The sequence below is a fragment of the Phyllostomus hastatus genome, unplaced genomic scaffold (assembly GCF_019186645.2).
Source record: "Phyllostomus hastatus isolate PE091 unplaced genomic scaffold, TTU_PhHast_1.1 phas_scaffold_11, whole genome shotgun sequence".
NCBI classification, from domain to species: Eukaryota; Metazoa; Chordata; class Mammalia; order Chiroptera; family Phyllostomidae; genus Phyllostomus; species Phyllostomus hastatus.
In genome coordinates, this window is record NW_025334005.1 from 6,508,522 (window position 1) to 6,529,623 (window position 21,102).

General features: G+C 62.9%; 1 protein-coding gene across 6 annotated transcripts in view; it reads left to right on the forward strand.

Annotated features, from left to right (window-relative positions):
* Positions 1 to 21,102, forward strand: part of SYT7 (synaptotagmin 7) — a 58,188-nt gene that overhangs the window by 21,350 nt on the left and 15,736 nt on the right. Inside the window, exons 2-7 of one of the 6 annotated variants that reach the window (XM_045855339.1) lie at positions 2,933 to 3,036; positions 7,366 to 7,445; positions 10,965 to 11,096; positions 12,031 to 12,255; positions 16,005 to 16,373; positions 20,034 to 20,156. In XM_045855339.1, the coding sequence (XP_045711295.1) occupies positions 2,933 to 3,036; positions 7,366 to 7,445; positions 10,965 to 11,096; positions 12,031 to 12,255; positions 16,005 to 16,373; positions 20,034 to 20,156 (1,033 nt within the window). The remainder of the gene's footprint in view (positions 1 to 2,932; positions 3,037 to 7,365; positions 7,446 to 10,964; positions 11,097 to 12,030; positions 12,256 to 16,004; positions 16,374 to 20,033; positions 20,157 to 21,102) is intronic. The other 5 variants (XM_045855340.1, XM_045855342.1, XM_045855343.1 and 2 more) reach the window with 5 other exon arrangements.

Genomic DNA, 21,102 nt, shown 5'->3' on the forward strand with positions numbered 1-21,102 from the left:
GCAGCCTCCTATCACCCCAACACGGCTACCAGGTCATGAGCTCACTAGCACCCCCTCTGAGCCCGTCCCTTCCCCACTCACACACCTTCCCTGGCGCCCGTGCCGGGCGAACACAGCAAGCCCTTCCCGTCAGGCCCTGCGCTCCTCACCAGCCCAGTCTCCATGCCTCATTCCCCATAACCTGGTCCAGCTCCTGAGACAACCTGCCTGGCCCTCCTCCCCGCCTCCGTGCCTTTGCTCTTGCTGCTCCCTCTGCCCAGGATGCCCTGCCTCCCCTCACGCCCACCCCACCCCCAGACCACACCCAGTACCGCCTCCCCCGGGAAGCGTTCCCAGGCAGCTCCCTGGTCCAGCAACCATGTCTTCATCCGTGCTCCCAGAGCCCTCGGGTGTTGGCACCCGAGACAACACCAGCACCAGCGGCCCCGTGACCAGCCCTGCCCAGTGAGTGCCGAGGACAGTCCCGCAGGTCGGATGCCATTCGTGCCTTCGCTTCAGGGAGGAGAGAGTGGAGACGCGGCGGTTAGGACACTGGTCCAAGGCCACGCGGCTGTGGGGAGGCAGAGGCTGGTCGACTGTAGCTGAAAAGCAGATTCAAAAGACTGTAAATGTTAAAAAGTAATTTTTAAAAAAGAGGCAGAGGCTGTCCTCCTGCTTGGGCCTTTTCTCTGGCGCGGCGTCCGGCCGGCGTGAGGCCTGCTGCAGGGCGGTTGGTGGGGTGACAATGTGGGTCTGCTACTCTGTCGTTTGAACTCGAACACTTCGCCTAAAACGTCATGTGGTGTGCTTGAGTGTGATATTGTTATGTTAAAGAATCACATGCTTATGATTTTGTAATAACAGATTTTGTAAAAAAAAAAAAAAAAAAAAGGCAGGGGGGGCGTCATTTGTGCCGGACCCTGTACTTGGAGTCTGGAGCCCCAGGCTGGTGTCCTGCCGCTCACTGGTTCTGGGGCGCCTGACACGCTGAGGAGTCATTAGCTGGATTCTTGCCTGTCTCCAGGGCTGCATGGTAGATTCTCAATAGGTAGTGGTTGCAGGGAGCTCGACTCAAGAGTGGAATGTACTTTACTGCAAAGGGAGTTCAACCAAGAGAGGTGTGGGGTCGGCTGCTGTCCCAAACCCCACCTCACCCCAGACCCTTCCAAGGGGGAAGGGGCAGTTCCTGTGGACAGAGCTGGGAGAAGTGCTGGCCTCTTCCCAGAAGACACACTTGCCCGTCTTCCTACCACAGCCTTGAGCCTTGGGGCCCTGGTGACACACCCTGTGGGATTCTGGCCGTCAGTCTCCCCACTCGTCCCACCCCCCTGCACCGCCCCTGCCCCAAGCTGGAGTTTGAAGATGGAGGCCTCCCCTTTGGCCTGAGAACTCTGACAAATTCATTCCTCTGCTCCGGTAAGGGAAGGAAGGGCAAGACCAGTTCTTCGGTGTCTGCAGGTTGTCCGGGTCAGAGCTCCCAGGTGCAGGAGCCTCCTGGGGGCTGAGGCTGTAGACTCAGGCCAAGAGGAGATGCCATTGGCCTGACAGGTAGATAGATGGGGGACAGATAAGGATGGCCTTTTCCCACCGCTGGGAGGCTCAGGAACTTGGGAAGGGAGGGGGTGTCCAAGCAGGATTCTGGGGAGAGTGCATAGTGGACCAGGTGCCCAGGGCGCTGGAGTGGTGATGGGAGGGAGCCCCAAGGGCCCTGGGAGCTGGGGGTGACCCTGGGCCCTCCTCCTGGGGCCCCCGCAGCCACGCAAGAGAGACTGGAGCCGGGAAGCTAAAACCACAGGAACCAAGACCAGACAGCTATTGTCAACTCTTAATTACCGTCATCACTGGCACCGAACAGCCCACGCAGGCTCCTCTGTAAATAAACAGCATCTCCTTGACTCTAGGACGCGTCCCACTGCGCACATGTTTACGAAGAGCACGTGTGGTCTGTGCCGTGCTCGCTAGACTCCCCCACACGCTCGCTCCTGGTCAGGTTGCGCCTGCCTTATGCTTGGTTTGGGCTCATGTTTACAGCCACCTGTGAGAAGGTGGGGAGGAGGTTTACTTCGCATTGCAGGGGAGACAACCGATTATGAGGCGCGTCCAAAGCCACACAGCAAGCAGGAGGCAGGGTCTGCACAGAAACACGGACTTTTCCTCCCAGGGCAGATCCAGGAAGACTTCCGTTCCTGGAGTACGGGACCCCTGAGCTCTTGGAATGGGAGCTGCTCACAGGGCGGCCCTTGTGGGCATTTAGGAGATCACAGAAGGCACCCAGGGACTGGGGGTGGGGAGGGCGGGGTGTGCAGAGGCCAGCTGGGTGCACTTCCAGCCCAAGGAAAGCTGGGCTAAAGGGGGGGGAAGGGCCGATCAGAAGGTGCCCGAGATTTCCTCTGTGACTCTGTACGTGGCTGCTGAGTCTTGTCCAGACACTTAAGAGGGTCTGTGAGTGCCCATAGGACAGAGGTCCTCAGAGGAGTTGCAAGAGCTAATAATATAACCCTTTGGGCAATTTCAGCTGGAGTTGTGGCTCAGAGTGTGGGGTGGGGTGGGGGTGTGGAAAGAGTGGCCTGGTAGGAGCAGTGGCCCTTTCAGTGGGATTGGAAGGGCCCGCGAAGCCTGGCTGAGCTAGGGGCACGCTGGCCTCTCCGTTGGAGACGTCAGGTTAAGGGGGTGGAAGGGATCCCGTGAGCTCACCCAGGGCCCATGCAAGGAGAGAGAGCAGGAGAGATGTCAACCTGCTCACATGCCCCATTCCCCCATTTTACGGATGAGCAAACTGAGGCACGGAGAGGGGAAGAGCCTTCCCAGGGTCAGCCGGTCAGGCAGAGCTCTGAGTAGAACTTGGGGCTCAGAGCTCCCAGGGTGGGGACCAGATGGAAGGGCAGGGCCCTGGGCGGAGAGAGGGTGGCTGACCCTGGCCAGTGAGGATCTGACCTGTGCATGTCCTCTCCAGGGGCGCCCACCCGCGATGTCCTGCTGGTTTCCGCCATCATCACCGTCAGCCTTAGCGTCACTGTCATCCTCTGCGGCCTCTGCCACTGGTGTCAGCGCAAACTGGTGAGGTTCCTGAGGGCCCTGCACCCCACTCCCCCGATTACAGGCTCGCGAGTGCTCTCAAGGGCGCCTGCAGATGACCCACCCGCCCGCCCACACGGTCAGGCACCCTCGCAGAAATCCACACCGCAGGTGCTCATTACGTTAGCCTGGGTGTTGGCTCTGTATGGCTGTGTGTACACCTAGAGCTACACACCTAGGGACATTCGTGGATAGACATGGGTCCCGGGAGCATTCTCACCAGCGCAACTCCACGCACACACGTGCCCCACCTCCAGCCGCAAGAGGCAGGCACACACCCGCGCACACTGACAATCCAAACGCCCCTCTGCGCGCTGCCCGCCCCCAGGGCAGGGCGTGGCCAAGCCGGGTAACCTGGCCAATGAAGCGACTGTGCCCGCCCCGCCCCGCCCCGCCCCTAGCGCCTGAACATTCATCCTGATCCTCCCGGTTTGTACAAGCACAAACGGCTTCTTTTCATTTTTAACGAGGGCTGAGGAATTAACGAGCAGGATTAGGCCCTCAATAAGTAATGAGACCGTCAGGAGGGACATTCATCACCGGGGGCACCGGAGGGGGAGCTGGGAGCTCCGGGAGGGGGAGCTGGGCTGAGCCGCCCTCCTACAGCCCGCGGCTCCCTCCCAGAGGGCTGCTGCCCCAAGAAACCCTGACGCATTCCCTGCCCTGCCCCGCCCCGGCCCAGAAGTGCGGTGGGGACTTGGGGGAGATGCGTGGGTACACCACCAAAGGTGGGCCGGGAGGCGTCCCACGTGTGGGACCTTCCCGGGGTGAGGTGTAGAAGGGTCTCTGGGAACCCCATTCACTCCCAGCCCAGCCGCAGAGGGGCCTTAAGGACAAGGGGGGAGGGCTGTGGCTGTGGACACGGTGTGTGTGGTGGTGGGTGGTGGTCGGGGTTTCATGCCCCACTCCTATGAAAGAGAAGGGACAGATGCCCCCAGGGAGGACCCAGCATGCTTCCTTCAGGAAGGGCAAACTCAGGAACTGGCATTTGACTCTGTCCGGAGACACAGCTTCAGGCGGCTCCTTCCTGTGGGGAGCGGCAGCCTTGGAGACGCCAGCCCTGCCCCGCGGAGGACTGTGTGTGAGTGTTTGCAGGACCCGGCTGCTCCCTGCGTGCAGGTGGAGCCAGGCTGGCCACCCTGCATTGTTCCTGGATCTCCTGTGGCTGCGTCTGTCTCAGAATTTCAGGGGAGGGGGAGGGGGGGACTTGGCCACGTGCCTGTGGATGCAAGTGTCCTCGGAGGCTGTGGGAGTGGCTGGGCACACACTGCAGCCCTGTGTGTCTAGTTGGGCCCGTCAGGCTGTCTGTGTGCATTGGCGGAGGGGCAGGTGAAGGTGTGTGAACAGGTGCTGCTGGTGACCTTGAGTGGGGGGTCTTTGTGCTGAGTGTGTCGCCTCTGAGGGCACTGGTGCAGGAGTGTGTGTCTTGTTCCTCCTGCACGGGGAGAGGTGGACGGTCTCATCAGATCCGTGAGTGAGCTGATGCGCCCGTCCGTCCCATTGTCCCAGCCTCCCCTGGTCAGTGCTGCCGCGTGTGCGCACGTGTGCCTGTGCGTGTGTGTGAAGCGAGAGCCTCAGCCCACCCCCACTCACCTGGGGACAGGAGTGCAAAGATAACAGCTTTGGTGGCAGGTGGGCAGCTGAGAGATGTGGACCCGTCCCTGGCCTCAGCCCCTCCTCGCAGCCCGAGGAACTTCCCCAGGGGCCCAGACCACAGTCTGTGCTTTTGGACTTGCTCCTTGGAGCTGCCCAAGCCCTCCACCCTGCTACCACCCCTTCCCTCCCCTGCCGCCCCCCACCCCCGACACTGCAGAAGCCAGGCAGCTTTTCGCCCAGACTGTCTCCACGCTCCGTGGAAGGGGCTTTCAAATGCCCCTGCGCAGTCGCTGGGCTCTCCTTGCCTGCCTGTCCCCTCAGCAGCAGTGACGTGATACCCTGACAGCCCAGATCCCATTTCCAAACATTAATAACTTCCTTAATCTCCAGCTGGCTTTTTCCAGATCAGGCCCAGCGGGCTGGTGGCATAGGCTCCTCTGGAGCCACCTGACATCGGCTGGGCCCTGCCTGGGGGTCCTGTCCTTGCCCCATTAACTTCCCCCAGCCCCCTAAATCAAGTCCTGTTCCAGTTCCTGCCCCCCCATATCACCCCAGTTCCTGCTGTGGTGATAGTTGCAGCCTGAGGGGAAGGGTTCTCTGACCCATGGGAGAAGGAGGAGCAGGCTGGGGCCGTGGGTGAACCAGGGGCCAGCTCTCCCCAGCCGTGCTTGGCCTTAGGGAAGGACAGCTGATCAGCCTTAGAAGCGGATGCGTGGGGCAAGTTCCCTGCCAAGACTAGGAAGGAGGAAAGAAGGTGAGGGTGGGGTTGGGGGCCCTCAGCAGGGGCCCCGCACTGCCTGAAAGGCTAGAGAGTAGCGGAGGTGGGGCTCCTGCCTGAGGGTCACCCCAAGAAGGGCCTTTGGCCACCGTGGAGGGGCCCTGGGCTCTGATCATCTCAGTTGGAAAGAAGAATTGTTTGGGATTTAAACTTCTGGGTAGCACTGGGAGGGGTCGGAGATGGAGCTGAGAAGGGGGCGCTTTTGTGGACCCAGAGGAGCCAGCAGCTCTGTGTTTTAACCCTTGACGCTCCGGCTGAGAGGCAGCAGCCTCAGGGCTTGGACCTCAGGGTGGGTGGCACACCAGAGGGGTGCTTCCGTGCGATGGCTTTGAGAACTGCTGGGCACCAGCTTCCACACCGAGTACCAGAGGCCGCGCAGTCCCCGTCCTTGGGGGTGATGCCCCCCCAGGTGTGGGGGTGATGTCCCCCCAGGTGTGGGAGGCAGAGTCAGTGAGGAGTGAAAGGATACTACCTGTGATGAGACGCTTGAAGCACGAGGACCCTGGGGCTCATCCCGTGCACCACACTACCCCAGAGGGAGGGGAGGTGGGGTGGCCAGAGAGGGCCAGGGACTTGACCTGGGGTGACACGGGGAGTGTGGGGCTCTGCTCAGACCAGGATCCTGGCACCCCGGAGACCTAGGGGTGCTGAAGGTGGAATGAGGACTCCCCCCACCCGACTCCACACGCACCCCCTCCCGGGGAGCTCCACTGCCACTGACCCACACAGGTGGCCCGTGCCCGGGGAGGGGCTGCGGCTGGCGGCCACCCAGGGAGCACGGCTGTGCGGCCTGCATTTTGCTCTGGGGAGGATGGAATAATCGACTGTTGTGGCTGTGGTGTCGGTGCCCACGACTGGGTGTGGGGAAGTGTGTGTGTGTGCCCACACACGCGTGCGTGCCTGTGTCCCCACTGGGCCCGGACTGGCCAGCGCCCAGCGGGAGAACGGTCAGTGGGGCCAACCCCAGTCCCTGCCCAAACCCCATTCCCCCGCCACCCACTCCAGCCCCGGGCCGGGCCCAGGCCTGTGGCCTGTGGGGGCACTGAGGATGCTTGGTGGCAGCCAGGAATGTTAATGGTGCCAGGCTCTGCATGAGCTAAATTTAGAAACCCAAACCAAGAAGGTGAATGGTGCTCACCTTCCGGGCAGCGGGCCCAGCCACCGCTGCAGCCGGGCCCCTTCTTCTTGCCAGGGCCCCAGCACGCCCACCCCATTCCGCCCTGCCCCTCCCGCCACCCCCCCAACTCATGATGGTGTGAGGAACCTCGGGGGCTGTCCGCAGCCTCAGAGCCGGCGGTGGGCAGCCTGTCTCCCTAAGGCTGCCTCCTCACAAGGGAGAGTGCTCAGGCCCTGCCCTGCCTCCCAGCCCCGGGGCGTGAGGACCCCGGGGAGCCCCGGACGGTGGGGGACACAGCCTGGGTGGCACTGAGCACAGGCCCTCTACCCGCCTCCGTGGCCCACGTCACTGGTGGCCACTGGCCGCTGCCAACCTTGCCCGGCAGGATGCCGCCCCCACCATCTGGGGGCAGTGACATGGCCGGTGTGACGTGGCCAGTGTGACGTGGCCAGGCGCCTGAGAGCCATCTGTCTGTGGCAGAGGGAGATATGTTTCTGGGAGTCTGGCCAGGGCCCCAGGAGACAGGAGGACAGGAGAGGCCCCATCCCTGGGGTCCGGGATGGAGTGCAGGTCGGGGTGGGGGGTGGGGGGAGGGTGGGCAGGTCCTAGGGCCCGATGAAGCCGGGAAGCTGCCAACCAAAGAGCCTGCATCAGTGGAGCTGACGCCCCTCAGTGGTGACAGGGTCACACCGTGGCCCCTGACCTTGTTGCCAAGGCGGGGCCCCAGTCTGCCCCCCTTCCCCGGGGGGAGCCCTTTCTGGTGGGGGGGCAGGGAGGGTGCAGCCCTGGTGCTGGGAGTGATGCGCTGCTCTCTCCACAGGGCACACGCTACAAGAGCTCCCTGGAGACGGTGGGCACGCCAGACTCAGGGCGCGGGCGCAGCGAGAAGAAGGCCATCAAGTAGGTGCCAGCCTCGGAGTCTGGGGTGGGGGTGTGCAGGCAGCCCAGGTGGGAGGAGCCCCTGCCCCTCCCCAGATCTGCTCTCTCCCAACCCCCACATGCCCTGCACCTCAGCGGGGGGCTCCAGGGCTCCACCTTCTCTGCCGGTGCCCCCCAGACCCTCACAGTGTCCCGGGGCCCACAACCCCGTCTTCTGGCTGCTCCCCCAGCACTGTCTGTGCCCTCTCCCGACCCTGGTTGCTGGTTCCTCCATCCCACCCTCGCATCACACACACCATGCCCACCCCCCGCCCAGCTCCCCTGCTCTTTCCTCAGACCCCGTCAGGGTCCTCAGGGCCACCTGGAGGGGTGCAGCCCAGTGCTGGGCTGCTCCGGGGAAGCTGGTACGGGGGAAGCTCTCCCCTCCCCCATCCCCCATCCCCACTGAAGGTCTCGCTGCTGCCTCTGCGTGGCCTGGGTTTCCCCATGTTGCCCGAAGAGGCCTTCCAAGTGAGCAGGTCCGCCTTCCACTGTGGACCGCCTGGGCCAGCCCACGGCTGGGGGTCACTGAGAGACACCAGTAGAAGCCCCCCTACCCCACACTGGGAAAGGGGGGCTCTCTCTAGAGGGCTCTGTGCCCTCTGGCCAGTGGCCCCGGCCCCTTCCCTTGCTGCGCCCAAGCCTTTGCTGGGTGGCTGTCAGGCCGAGGTAGGGCCAAGGGCCCCTCCATCGGAGCCAGCTGCATGGGAGCCTGCCAGCTGAGGGGCAGGCACCCCCAGCCTGCCCCGGCCCCACTTCTGCCCCCTTCCCATTGCCCAGTCCTCCCTGCCCTTCCCTCGTCTGTCTTTCTCCTTCTCTCTCTTCCTCCTTCCCTTCTTCCTCTCCCCTGCTCCTGAGGGAGTGCCTCTCTGCCCCTCCTCACCCCTCCCCTCTTTTCATCTCTTGCTCTGACCCTGTTTGGGGCCTTCACAGAAGCTGCCAGTGTGTGTCTGGGGTGGGGGTGGGGCCGGTTAGTGGAGGGGCGGGCCAGGCCAAGGCTGGGGGCGGGGAGGCGGCTGTGGAGGAGGCTCTGGAGGCCGCCGCGGGAAGCCTTTGAAGCTGGGTTTGGTTGCAGGCCCTCCAGTCTTCAAAGCCAGAGCTGGCAGGTCTCTGGGGGCTGTTGCAGAGCCGGGGCCCCAGGCTTTCTGAAGGCAGAGGCGCCCTGTGAGAGGAGCTGGGGCCAGCGCAGCACCTGTGCTGCCTCCAGGGCAGGCCCCTGCCTTTGCAGCCGTGGTCCAGGGTGGGGTGAGGGTTGCGGGGGGGACGGATGGGCCTGGCTCTGCCAGGGGAACATAACCTTCCTGGGCAGGGGAGTGTGTGGCAGGACCAGGAGTCCTAGAAAGGACCCACACGGGGAGATGGGACTCCCCACAAGGGGTTGGGTGGGCAGCGGGGCCGGAACCCGTGAGGGCTCTCTAAGACAAAGCGAGGGCAGCCGTGCGCTGTCCCCCGCCTCTCTGCAGCCCATGCCCACCCCACCCTGCTGAGCTGGCAGACCCTCTGCCCCAGAAGGAGGAAGCCACTGTGTCTACATGTCCCCAGGTTCCTAGGCCTTTGCCTCTTGCTGGGGCCCAAAGCCAGGGCAGTGGCAGGAAGCAGGCCTTACCCAGAGCACAATCTCCCCAGGGCTTATGACCTCTGTGAAAGCGATTGGCTTGTCAAAGTCCTGGGCAGATGCGTTCTTCAGCAGCGCTGCCCAAACTGTGTTCCTCAGAGCCCTCGTGCCCTGGAAATGATGCACGGATATTCTGCAAGTCAAGGGGTTCACGGGCAACCGAGTTTGGGAAACACGGCCCACGATATTCACTGGCGCCGTAAAGGCCCTGAGGAGCCCCGCATGGGAGCGACCTGTGTGTCACAAACCTGCTCACAGATCCTCCTTCCCAGCCCTGCAGCCGACAGCCCGAGGGACCTTGGAGCTCCTTGGAACACAGGATGGGAGGACAGCCTGGCGGTGGTGACCCCGGGGTGGGTCTTTCTCTCCGGGACCTAGGGTTGGGTAGCCCTTGAGTTTGGACATCGGAAGGGGTCAGGGGGAGAGAGGCCTTCCAACTGCTCCATCTCTCTGTTGCCCTCGAGAGCGGGGACTAAGGGACATCTCTGGTGACAAGAGGGTCTTCTGTCCAGGGAACCTCCCCAGGGAGAGGCCTTTCGATGCTGAGGGCCTGTCCCACCTCTCCCACTCCTGGACCCCCCTGCCTGTGAGTTGGCTCAGGGCTTTGGCTTTGAACCTGGTCACAGGACCCCTGTGAGACATTTCCACGGTGTCCTATGGGCAGAGACTCTGTCCACACACCAGGGAGGTCCAAGGGGACCCGTGGTGGCAGCGAAGCGCCTCTCTGTCATTCTGTACTTGCTCGTCTGCTGAGACTGAGAACTGAGGTCATGGTCAAATTTGGCTTTGGCTCCTGGGGTTTCCAGGCCATGGCTCCTGGCAGCCGAGGCTTCTGCTGCCTGCCTCCCGTGGAAATCACCACCTTCTCCGTGCTCTTCCGGCGCGTCTGCTTCCATGGGACATACTGAGGAGCAGAGGGGGTGGGGAGACAGGGCAGAGGTGCCCTTCCAGGCCAGGTGGCCCAGCCAGGGACGTGCCGAGGGTCCGAGGCTGGGTCTGCCCATTGTCCCTCGAAGAGGGGCAGGCTCCCTTCACGCAGGCCCCAGTGCAGAGGATCTGAAGGGCCCCTGTCACACGCTCAGCGAGGTCAGGGACCTGGAGATGCTCCCCTTTTCTGGGGAGGGTGGGGGGTGACCCAGCCACCATACTGGCAATGAGCAGAGGGTCTCGAACTCGGCTGAGGTCCCGCCCACCTCCCGTGGAGGCTGCGTCCCAGCCTTTGCCACGGGAGGGGGAGAACAGAGGAGCCTGGGGGACCTCCAGCCAGTGGGAGGGAGAGAAAGAAGGGGCCGCTCAGTGGAGGTGGAGGGAAGAGGGGAGAACCTCGGGGTCCAGAACTGCGGCCCTGGCCCACCCTGGGACAGGTGACGACTTAGCAGTTAACAGCCAGCCTCCCGGTGTGACAGGCGGGGAGACTGAGGCCACGGGAGGCGGGGCCCAGGAAGTTGGCAGCAGGGTCCGATCTACGTTTCAGCTCGTTTTAGCCAGAAACCAGCGCCCTCTCCTCCCCGCATCCTCCACTGCATCCCACGGGGCCTGCTCCCCAGGCCCTCCCCCACCCCGCCTCTCTCACCATCTTTCTCTCTCCCACCAGCCTCCCAGGGTGCGAGACTCCAGTCACCCTCCTGCAGCTTGCCTCCTCTCCGCATGGGCTTCTCCCGCCCTCGAGTGTGTGTGCGCGCGTGTGTGTGGGCACGTGTGTGCGTGTGCCCGTGCCAGGGGCGCCGGCTGGGAGCCCGCCTGCCTCTCTTCCTCCCGCAGGAGCCGATCCTGGCCCATCCTGCCCTCTGTGTACCCAGACCGGCCCCTCTGCCCCCCCCAGGACTGGCAGTTCTTGTTTCTCCTTGTATCTCCCTGTTTTCTCCCCTCTCTCTCTGCCCCTCCAGCGATCTAGACAGAGACTTTTGGAATAACAATGAGAGCACAGTGCAGCAGAAATGGAGCTCCTACCCTCCCAAGGAGTTTATTCTAAACATTTCACCCTACGCCCCTTATGGCGACCCACGACTGTCCCTCAAGTGAGTGACTTTACCTGGTTTGATCATACCGTACCGAGTGTTGAGTTTTCCGCGCACGCCCCTCCTCCCCTTCCCAGCCCCCCAGTTCTCCTCCTCCTGCTCCCCTCCCTGACTTCCCTCATCCTGCACCCCATGGGCAGGCTGACCATGGAGACGAGCAACCCCTCCTGCGCCCTCCCTCGCCTGCCCACCCCTCCCCCGCCCCCACCCCAGGGCCAGCCACGCAGGAGAGCCCCCTCGCAGCCACACCACCAGCCCCCCCACCCCCCGCCCCCCGCTGGTCCCCGCAGCAGGGGGGGCCCCACCCCTCTGTGCAGTCAGGATGGGGTTGCCCGTTTTGGTCCCTCCCTCTCGGTGTGGCTCAGCTTCCCTCCCTGCTGCGTGCTGCTGCCCTGCTGCTTGGTGGTGGTGGTGGTCTCCGGTCGGTCGGTCGTGGAGGTGGTGGCGGTGATGGTGGTGGTGGTGATGAACTCTGACTAACTCGGCTTTCTCTCTTTCCCTGCCTGGGGGCCTCCTGGCCTGGACAGCCCGCTCTTCCTCCGTCGTTAACCCTTCGTTGTCCTGTGGGATAGAGTCGGAGGTGGCTGCCCACCCCCCACCCCCGCCGCCCCTTCCCCAGGCGGTGGGGAGGGGCCCCCCTCCGTTGTCGTGGTGCGTTGTTCTCCAGCCCCAGCCCGCCGGTCCCCCTCTCTCCTCTCTGCAGGCTCTGCTGTTAACCCATTTGCAGTGCTGATGTCTCTCTCTCTCTCTCTGTCTGTCTCTTGTCTGTCTGTCTCTCTCCTCCTCCTCTCTCGCTGTCTCTTTCTTCCTTTTATCTGTGATTGTTTTTTCTCCTCTTCCACCCCCACCCCCACCCCCACGTGTGTCCTGCCCTCTCTCCCCCACCGCCACCCCCGGTGCTCCTCTGGCCTGGCTGCCTCGCGCACGCCTCCAGTGGCACCCTCCTGTCCGGCGCCAAAGTGGCCGCCGCAGCGGGGCTGGCGGTGGAGCGGGAAGGCCGGCTGGGGGAGAAGCCGGCACCGGTGCCACCACCCGGAGAGGACGCCTTGAGAAGCGGCGGCACCGCCCCCAGCGAGCCGGGCAGCGGTGGCAAGGCGGGGAGAGGCCGCTGGCGGACGGTGCAGAGCCACCTGGCCGCAGGGAAGCTCAACTTGTCCAAGTGAGTGATGGCCCCACGGCCGCCAGAGCCATGAGCTCAGGCCTGTCCCCGCCAGGGTGGACAGCGGGACCCCCGGCATGCCCGCTGCTGCCCCCAGAGGTGCCGTCCTCGGCCCCTGGCTCATTCCATCCCTTCATGAGACCCCCCCGCCCCACATCGTCCTTGCCATCCAGCGCAGCCAACAGCCATACAGTGTCGCGTCTCACAGCCTCTGGCGGCTACCCCATCCGTCTCTTCCTTTGCCCAGTGACCAGGTCATGCCATCTCCTGCCCCCCAGGCAGCTTCATTTCAGCCCCTGGGTCATCCCATCCTCTTCGATTGGCTGCCGCATCTCAGCCGTCAGTCACCTACGCCACCATGGGCAGCCGGTCGGTCGTTCAGCCCCTGGACCATCCCATCCTTGGGGAGCCGGCCCACTCTTCAGCCTGTTTCATGCCACTCCTCTGCCACCGGGCCTTCCCTCTTACAGCCAGCAGGTGGCTCTAGACCCAGAGGTCGAGCCACGCCATTTCTGACCATCGGGCGACTCCATTGGCTTGTCTCAGTCTTGCTTCTGCCATAATGCCATCCGTGCCACAGGCCCGCCGTCAGCAGCCGGGCCGTCCCCATTACTGGCTCATCCTCATCTCAGCCACCCCTGCTGGCTGTCCCCGCTCTTGGTCAGCAGGCTGTCAGGTGTTGGGGTTGTATGTTCCCGGAGGCTGGGTCATCGAGGCCCAGCTAGCTCCTTTTTTCTGACAAGGGTGTTCTGGATGTCAGGCTGAAACGCCACTTCCTTTTTAGTAGCTGCCTGAGCTTGTCAGGCACGGGCAGCCGCTCTCGCGGGCGATGGACGCGGGGCTGGCCCCTGCTCTCGGCAGGTAGTGTGCTGCTGCCCTCTGCCCCACCGTGGGGACGCCTTAGTCTCATCTCGGCTTTCAGAAGCTTCTGTGTCCCCCCCCAGGCTCGAAACCCTTTGAACCACGGCCACGCTTACCTGTTGGGACACCGGTTCCAATCCCAGCTGTTAGAACTGCCTTGTTCCCGGCTAAGGGGCCAGCCTCTCGCTGAGAAGGCCAGCAGCCCTGACCCCTTCTTAGCTGCTGGGCTATCCCTGTTTGCTCAGTTCTGGGCCCTCCCCATTCTCTTCCCGAGGCCTGTGATTTCTACCATGGGGACCTCTGAGGCCCACTGTGCTGTGGTCTCATTTGCTGTTTTGGCCTTGGGGGAAGACAGGCCGATTTTTTTGCCTCTGACAAGGGGGAGAGGCCGGAGGGAAGGGCCATGCTCCCCCGGAAGGGCAGGCCCAGCGCTCGTCTGCGCCAGGCCGCTCCGACCACAGACTCCAGGCCGGCTGAGGCCTGCGTGCCATCCCCTGGCTCCAGGCCTAGGGAGACCAATTTTAGTTCCCTGTGACGGAGAGGTTGTAAACCGGACTAATTTTGGATATGATAGGAAACCAAAATGAGGTCAGCAGGGAGGAGGAGGAGGCCACCTAGGTGCTGTCCTCCCGCTGCCTCTGCCCTCCCCAGAGAGCCGTGGGCCTATCTGGCCAGCCAGGCCCTCCGCACCCCGGGGGTACCTCTGACTCCAGGCCTGAGCCAGGAAAGGCTGCTCCCCGCCCAAGACCCCGGCTAAAGCCATGTCTCTCTCTCCCTCTCTCTCTCTTTCTCTCTCTCTCTCTCTGCTATTCTCTGACTTTCTCTCCCTCTTATTCTCTCTCTCTCTTTCTTTTCTCTCTCTCTCTCTCTCAGCCCACAGGGGTAGCCTAACTGTTGTCCTTTGGTTCCCAGGGTAGGCTCAGGGCGTGAACAGAGGTGAGGTCTGGCTGCAGTGGTGAAAGCGGTTCCAAGGGCCCTGGGGCCCCCTCCCTTGGGCAGTTCTGAGGTGCGTGGCTGCCCCATGGCCCTAGATCACAAATCGACAAGCTTTCTCTGCAAAGGGCCTGGTAGGAAATAGGCCTTGCAAGTCATGTAGTCTCTCTTCCAGTCACTGAGCCCCACCGTTGCAGCCCAGAGCAGCCATAGACGGATGTGCAGGCAAACCTCGGAGATCCTTCCTGATCCATTCCAGACCACGCAGCGAAGCGTGCGTCACAATGAAGCAAGTCACGTGCATTTGTTTTGGTTTCCCAGTGCACATAACAGTGACATTTACACTGTGCCGTTGTCTATTATGCCTCAAAAGAGTGCATGTACCTTGATTAAAAATACTTGGTTGCTAAAAAAATGGCACTTACTGACTTGCTCAACTCAGGGTTGTCATGAACCTGCAATGTGTAGAAAAAAACAACAACCCATCATATCTGCAAAGCACAGTAAAGCAAACTCAGCAAAATGAGGCGTGCCTATAAATTAAATGACCGTGGCTATGCTCCAATAAAACTTTATTTAAAAAAAAAACAATTGGCCTAGGACCCAGATCTTGCCAACCCCTGCCCTAGACCACTGGATCGGGAGACAGAGGGAAGAGACAGAGGAAGAGATTGGGACTCCGGAGGCCCAGGCCCTGCCCATGGGATGTGCTAAAATCTCCAGCCGGGGCGTGAAGCAGGCGGTCTCCCAGAGGAGGCCTGGGGCCTCGGACACCGTCTGCCTCTGTCTCCTGAGACGCTGCAGCCGTTCCTGTCGCAGGAGTATTGGCTGCACCGCACACCCCCGGCTCTGGCCTCGTTAGGTCCTCACGGCCACCAGGCGACAGGGGCAGCTCAGATTCTTTTTCACTCCCATCTTACAGATGGAGAAACTGAGAGGTGGACTCACTTTTCCAAAGTCCCCAAAGTAGGAAGTGGCAGAGATGGGTTTCGAACCCAGGTCTCTGACCTCATACCGCCTCTGATCAGCCATGTCCTGTCTCCTGTCCGGGCCCGCCGCCTCGTCCCAGTGTTTTTCTGAGAGGCCGGTGGGCCCGTGAAATGCCCTCTTTCAGATGCACAGAGGACAGGACAGTCACCCTGTTTTCCATCAGAAGTGTGCAGAGTGGCCAGACAAGTGGTTCCTGGGGCTCCCACCCCGTCTGCCCCTTCCCTGGGTTCCCTTCTCCAACTAGCGGCCATTCCCAAAGACACCAAGAGGGGACGCTTCCCCTCAGGAACAGTAACCCCTGGAAGGAGGGCAAAGATCTGCACCAGAACTTGAATCCTGAGGCAGCCCCGGCCACAGAGCAGAGGTCTGGGAGCCCAAGGACACGCCCAGCCTCTGTGGACAAAGCAAGTGAATTGCCACCTTCCCTCGACTCACCATGCATTACTAGGCCAGCTCTGCCCTGGCCTGGATTTCCTCATGTCCCCAAAGGCCAGGAGCACTTAGAACACAGAGGCAGACTTTCCTGTAGTCCCCCAGTGAGACAGCGGGCGGGGACAACAGCAGCTCCCCCCACCCCCTCTCATTCCAACATGACAGGCAGCCGCAGGGCCTTGGGGACCTGCCTTCGCCATGCAGCAGCCTCGGAAGCTTCCGGGGCCCATCAGACCAGCCGAGAGGTCTGCTCAGACAGGAGGTGCCTGGGCATTAAGCTGAGCCAAAGCCAGAGGGAGGGCTGGACGGGGCCAACCTGGGGGCCTCCGGGTGGGCTCGGGGCTTTCCGGCCTCCTGGGTGAGGTGGCGGCGGCGGCGACGGCAGCAGCGACAACTGCGATGGAGGCCCGGCGAGGTCCAGCAGCACACGCCCTGCCCTCGGGCCTCCTAGTCCTGGCTCTAGGCTTCTTTCTTCTCCACTGTGATCCCTTCACCTGCTTCTCCTTTCTCTCCTCTCCTCCACCCACCCCAAGTTTCGAGGACTCCACCCTGTCCACGGCCACTACCCTTGAGTCTATCCCCAGCTCCACGGGAGAGCCGAAATGCCAGCGACCCCGCACCCTGATGCGGCAGCAGAGCCTGCAGCAGCCGCTGAGCCAGCACCAGCGGGGCCGGCAGCCCAGCCAGCCCACCACCAGCCAGAGCCTGGGCCAGCTGCAGGCCCACACGGCCTCAGCGCCCGGCCCCAACCCCCGGGCCTATGGCAGGGGCCAGGCTCGGCAGGGCGCCTCGGCCGGCTCCAAGTACCGGGCGGCTGCTGGCCGCAGCCGCTCCAACCCGGGCAGCTGGGACCACGTGGTGGGGCAGATTCGAAACCGAGGCTTGGACATGAAATCCTTCCTGTAAGTCCCCCCCTCGAGCCGGCCGGCCCCCTCACCCCCCGCGACCCAGCCTCTCTCCCCTACATCTCCTTGGGAACCGCTGGCCCTCCATTTCCGGAGCAGGGTGCCCGGCAGACTCGGCCACCCCCTTTCCAGCCTCTTGTGGCTTGTAGTCCAAGCCGGAAGCCCCCCACGGAATGATTCATGCCTGAGCCGCCCCTCTGAGGACCCTGGCGTCTCAGGGCTCGGAGAAGCTCCCTCCTAAGGGTCGGTGGAGGCGCTAGAGAAGCTGCTGAGGCCCCAGGTCTGTCTCCTCTTCTGGACTAGACCCAGGCTGCTCGTGGCCTCCCTGCCAGCCTCCCTGTCTCCGCCTGTGACCTCTGCCCTCCCCTCCTCCCAGACCCGGTCTCCTTCCACTCGCCTCCCGGGCCCTGCCTCCTCCCCTCCAGTTCTCGTCTTCCCTCCCTCCCCCACACTCCCTCCCTCCCTCTCCCTGCCCCATCCCTACCACAGGCCCCGTCCATCTGTCAGTCCTCTGCCTCTCAGACCTTCTGCAGCCAGCCACCCGTCCTCCTCCGCTCAGGCCCTGGCTCCCATACTGACCCATCCATCCCCTGAGGACAGATCTCGGATGTTCCTCCCAGTGCTTTAGAGAACCTTGTTGCTAAATCAGAGTCTTTTTTCAAGTGTACAGGTCTGAGCGGTAACAACTCGCCGTCAGTACCTGACCTCAGCCATTCCCCCAGTCACGTGCCCCCGCCCCACCTAGGGCCCTCCCACCCGGAGCACCCACTCTGCTCCCCAGCGTCCCCCCTCTGGGCCCCTGTGCTCACTCTCAGAGCCCAGGGCAGGTCTGGTCTTCCTCCCCTCCTGTCACCGCCTTCGGGGGCCTAACGCGACCTTCCTTCCAGGCTCTGGGGGCCATTCCCCTCACCCAGGTCTTTCCTGGGAGCAGTTTTCCCCGAGCAGGAGACCAGCACACCGAGCCTCGGAGAAGAGAAAGGGAGGAGGAAGGAGAAGGCCAAGCTCAAGGCCGCAGCTCATTGGCAGGATGTGGGGATTCCGAAGGCAAGCAGGTCCCTCAGGGCTTTCTGCCTCTCTGGCTGGACCCCAGCCCAAGTCTCCAGGGCAGCCAGGAGCACGGCCCCTGGCAGAAGCACCCAACGGAAGAAGCTGCGCCCACGCCAGCTTCCCACACTCGTGCAAGTGACCGGTGGCCACAGGCTGGTGGGACGTGCCGCCTGCGACTCTACCCGGCAACTCCGGGCAGCACATCCACTGGGGCTCCTCCCCGCCCGGGAACCCTTGGGCATGAGACCAGGGGCCCAGCACAGCCTCCCGGCTTCCAGGCTGCAGTTTGCTTTGAGGCAGGTGCGGCGGCCCTGGCGTGCATCAGGAGAGTGAAGGGAACTGGTTCTGCTGCGGCCTGAACGGAGCTGAAAGCCAGCCAGGCCCCTACACCCCCCCTGCTTCCCCGGCAACCCCACTCGTCTTGTCTCTCGCAGCAGGGGCTAGCCAGTTGCATGAAGGGCGGATCATAAGTATTTTAGGCGTTGCAGCCTTGGTCACATTTAAAAATGGGCCAACCATTCTCGGCATGCGGGCTATGTCTGTACAGACATAGGCCGCCAGCTGTCGTTTGCTGCCCCCTTGACCCCTGACCCCTGACCCCTGCCTTACAGTTTAGTTTCTGAGGCCCAGGTAGAGAGGGTCAGGGTGAGAAGGGTAGCCAGGGCCAGCCCCTCAAAATCCCACGCCCTCTCTCAGGGAGGGAGACGTTTCTCCTGTTGAATGGATGGGACCACCCAGCACCACCAGCTTCCCCCCGCCAACTCTCCCCGTCTTGCCCCCCGTTCTTGCCCTTGCCGGCCTGCAGTCGGAGAGAATGACAAATCGGAAATTTCTGCCGAGGAGCCGTTTTGTTTTTAAGAAGAGCAAAAGGAGTGTCTGAAAAAGGCATTAACCAGGGAAAAACATGTTGTTTTCGCTGGGTTTGCCTTCCCCCAGCTCAACCAGCTCTCAAGCAGCCAAATGGAATTTTACCAACTCCAAAACAGTACCGGTGGGCAGGGAACAAAGGAAGCGAGGATCCATCCCCAAAGGTAGATGCCAGTGCAAGTGTCAGCCCGGAGTGGCCATGCCTAGGACAAAGACACAGCGACAGAGAAGACCATGCGACCACTCAGCTTCCCTGCCTCCCGTCCTCCCAATACCAGCTCCCATTTTCCAAGACCTCTGTGCCCGGCCCTCCCCCCAGAGGTCATATCCTTCCTGCTAGAGTTCCGTAGTTGACAGCCTCTTGGGGACAAAGCCTTAGCCAGCTGCTTATCATTGCCTTACCCTCCTGGATGGAGGTGGAAGTGGTGGACTTCCTGACCCAGGATCTCACCCCTCTCCGGAATATTCCGCCAGCGTAGCATCTTTCCCTGGGACCCTCTGGAGATGCTTTCATGCCCATGCCACCCGAGACTCCCTCCCCTTCGTCGGATGAGAGACCCGACGCTGGATGAACTCCCAGAAAATGCCTGTGAACTCAGGTGGTGTTGAGGGGCAGTAGGCACACGAGCAGTTGCCCAGCAGTTTTCTGAGAATGCTCCATACGAAGGACGTCCCACCCTGACCTCTGGCCCCAGGCTGCTGCCCACACGTCAACTCCAAGACAATGGCCTCGCCTTTTCCTGGTCTGCTCCCGCTGCTCTGCCTGGACCGTCCAGCCTTCTCCGGGCTGTGCCGGCTCAGACGTGGGCTCCCTCGAGTCCTGCTGGGACGTCTCCAGACTTGCCAAGTTCTTGCACTTTCTCAAACTCCGTCTTTGCCTTTTGGTGCCTTCTGGACTGTTTCCCCAAGGGATGGCCTTGGCCGTTGTTCCCTGGATCTGCAGGAAGGGGACACAGAAGGCCCCGGGCTGGCCAGTACACCAGACGCCGGAAGGGACCTCCATTTCCCTCTGATGGGCTGTGTGTCCAGACACCCAGGGGAGGCAGCTCCTAAGACCCCTCCCGGCAGCAAGCACGCCTAGCTGGCCATGACCAAGACATGTCTTTACGAGCAGGTTCCATAAGCACAGAGCGCAGTGCCCACTGGACTTCCAAACTTTCTAAGAATCTCCCAGCTGGGAGGCCACACCTGCCTGCACAGTCCCGCAGCAGGACGGCGACGGGGCCCCCCCTTCTCCTCCCGGGGGCCCAGATGGTCAAAGCCAGTAGCCCCTGGCCTTGGTTCAGCCGGAGACGAATCAGCCTTTGGAAGTCTGCCACATCTCAGGGCCCGGGCTCCACTGCCCTCAGCCTTCCCCCAAGGTCCCCTCAGGGAGTCCCAGTCCCGGGCCATTCTCAGCAGGCCTCTGCCTGACCCCTTCCCCTTTTCTCTTCGGAGCATCTCGCTCTGCCCCGCCCCCTCCCCTGCGCCCCACCCCCCGCCCCCAGGCTCACTGGGTCTCAGACCGTGGACACCCCCCCCCCTCCATTGCCCGCCTCCCTCCCCGCCCCCTGCTCTGCTCTACAGCTGTTGACAGTGCTGAAGTTCGGTTTCTCTCCTGCAGGGCCCGTTTCTTACGCTTTTTTCTTCTCTCTTTTTGTCTCTGTCTCTGTCTCTCTCTCCTTCCCCTCCCTGCCTGCCCCGTCCGTGGGGCCTCCTCCTTCCCCCCCCTCCCCCGGCTGGCGGGCTGCCCACCCCGGGCAGGGAAGGCCGGATGGTGGTGCTATCCTTGGTCTTAGGGCTTTCGGAACAGGATGACTTTGCCAATATCCCTGACCTGCAAAACCCAGGAACCCAGCAGAACCAGAACGCTCAGGGGGACAAGAGGTACGCGCTCAGGCGAGGGCCTGCCGCGGCGGCAGAGAAGGATGCGCAGAGAGGCCGCCCGCCTCAACCGGCCCGGCTGCTGCTAGAAGAGGTGGCGGTGCCTTCCACGGATGCTGGAGCGGCAGGACTGCCCCCTCCCCCCACCCCACCCCAGCCGGCGCCCTCCCACACGGCCACCCTGGTGGTGCTTCTCGGGTCTGAGGCCAGTGCGGCCGTCCTGGGACCATTCTGGATCAAGCCTGCTCCCCGGGCATGCTTGCCCTCGCCCGGAGCAAGCCAGCCTTTCTGCCCCATTCTCTCGCTTGGCTCCCTCCCGCTGCCCCCTCATCTTTCATCTCTGCCCTGACCCAGAAATCCCAGTTTCTTCGGTGGTTGGTGGGCCGGGGGGGATGTCAGGGAAGGGGCGCCAGCCTGTTCTCCCTCATCCCCGCCACCCCAACCTCCCTCTTGCCTGGAGGCCCTGCTGGGGCGATGGTCACACCCCTTGCTGCAGAGGTGTGGCCAGCTACTGCATGCTGGTGGAAGAAGAGTCCCTGGTGGGGAAGGGTCTGGGGCAGGGGAGGGGCCCAGGGGCCAGAAAGAACCAGGAAGGCAGACCTTGAACTTGAGGTACCAAGAGGAAGGGCCGGCCGGGGTGAGGGGCCAAGAGCAACCTGTCACTGGGAGCCCGGCCGCTGGCCCTTGGGGCCCCGTGGGGACCAGTGATAGCCCCTGTGGCCACAGCACAGGCTGCACAGGGGGCTGGGCATTTGACCGGCCACAGCCTCGGCCACCGGGGGGCTCGGGGAAGCATCTCCGGACGCCTCCGTCTCAGGGAGGGCATGGAGCATTCTCGTGGCAAAGGGGATGGGGAGGGCTGGAAGGCCCGGGCTCCAGCAGCACCAGGAAGGTGGGGTGATCCTGCGTCTGGTCTGGAGGCCCCCGCTCACCCGGCCACACCCCCCTC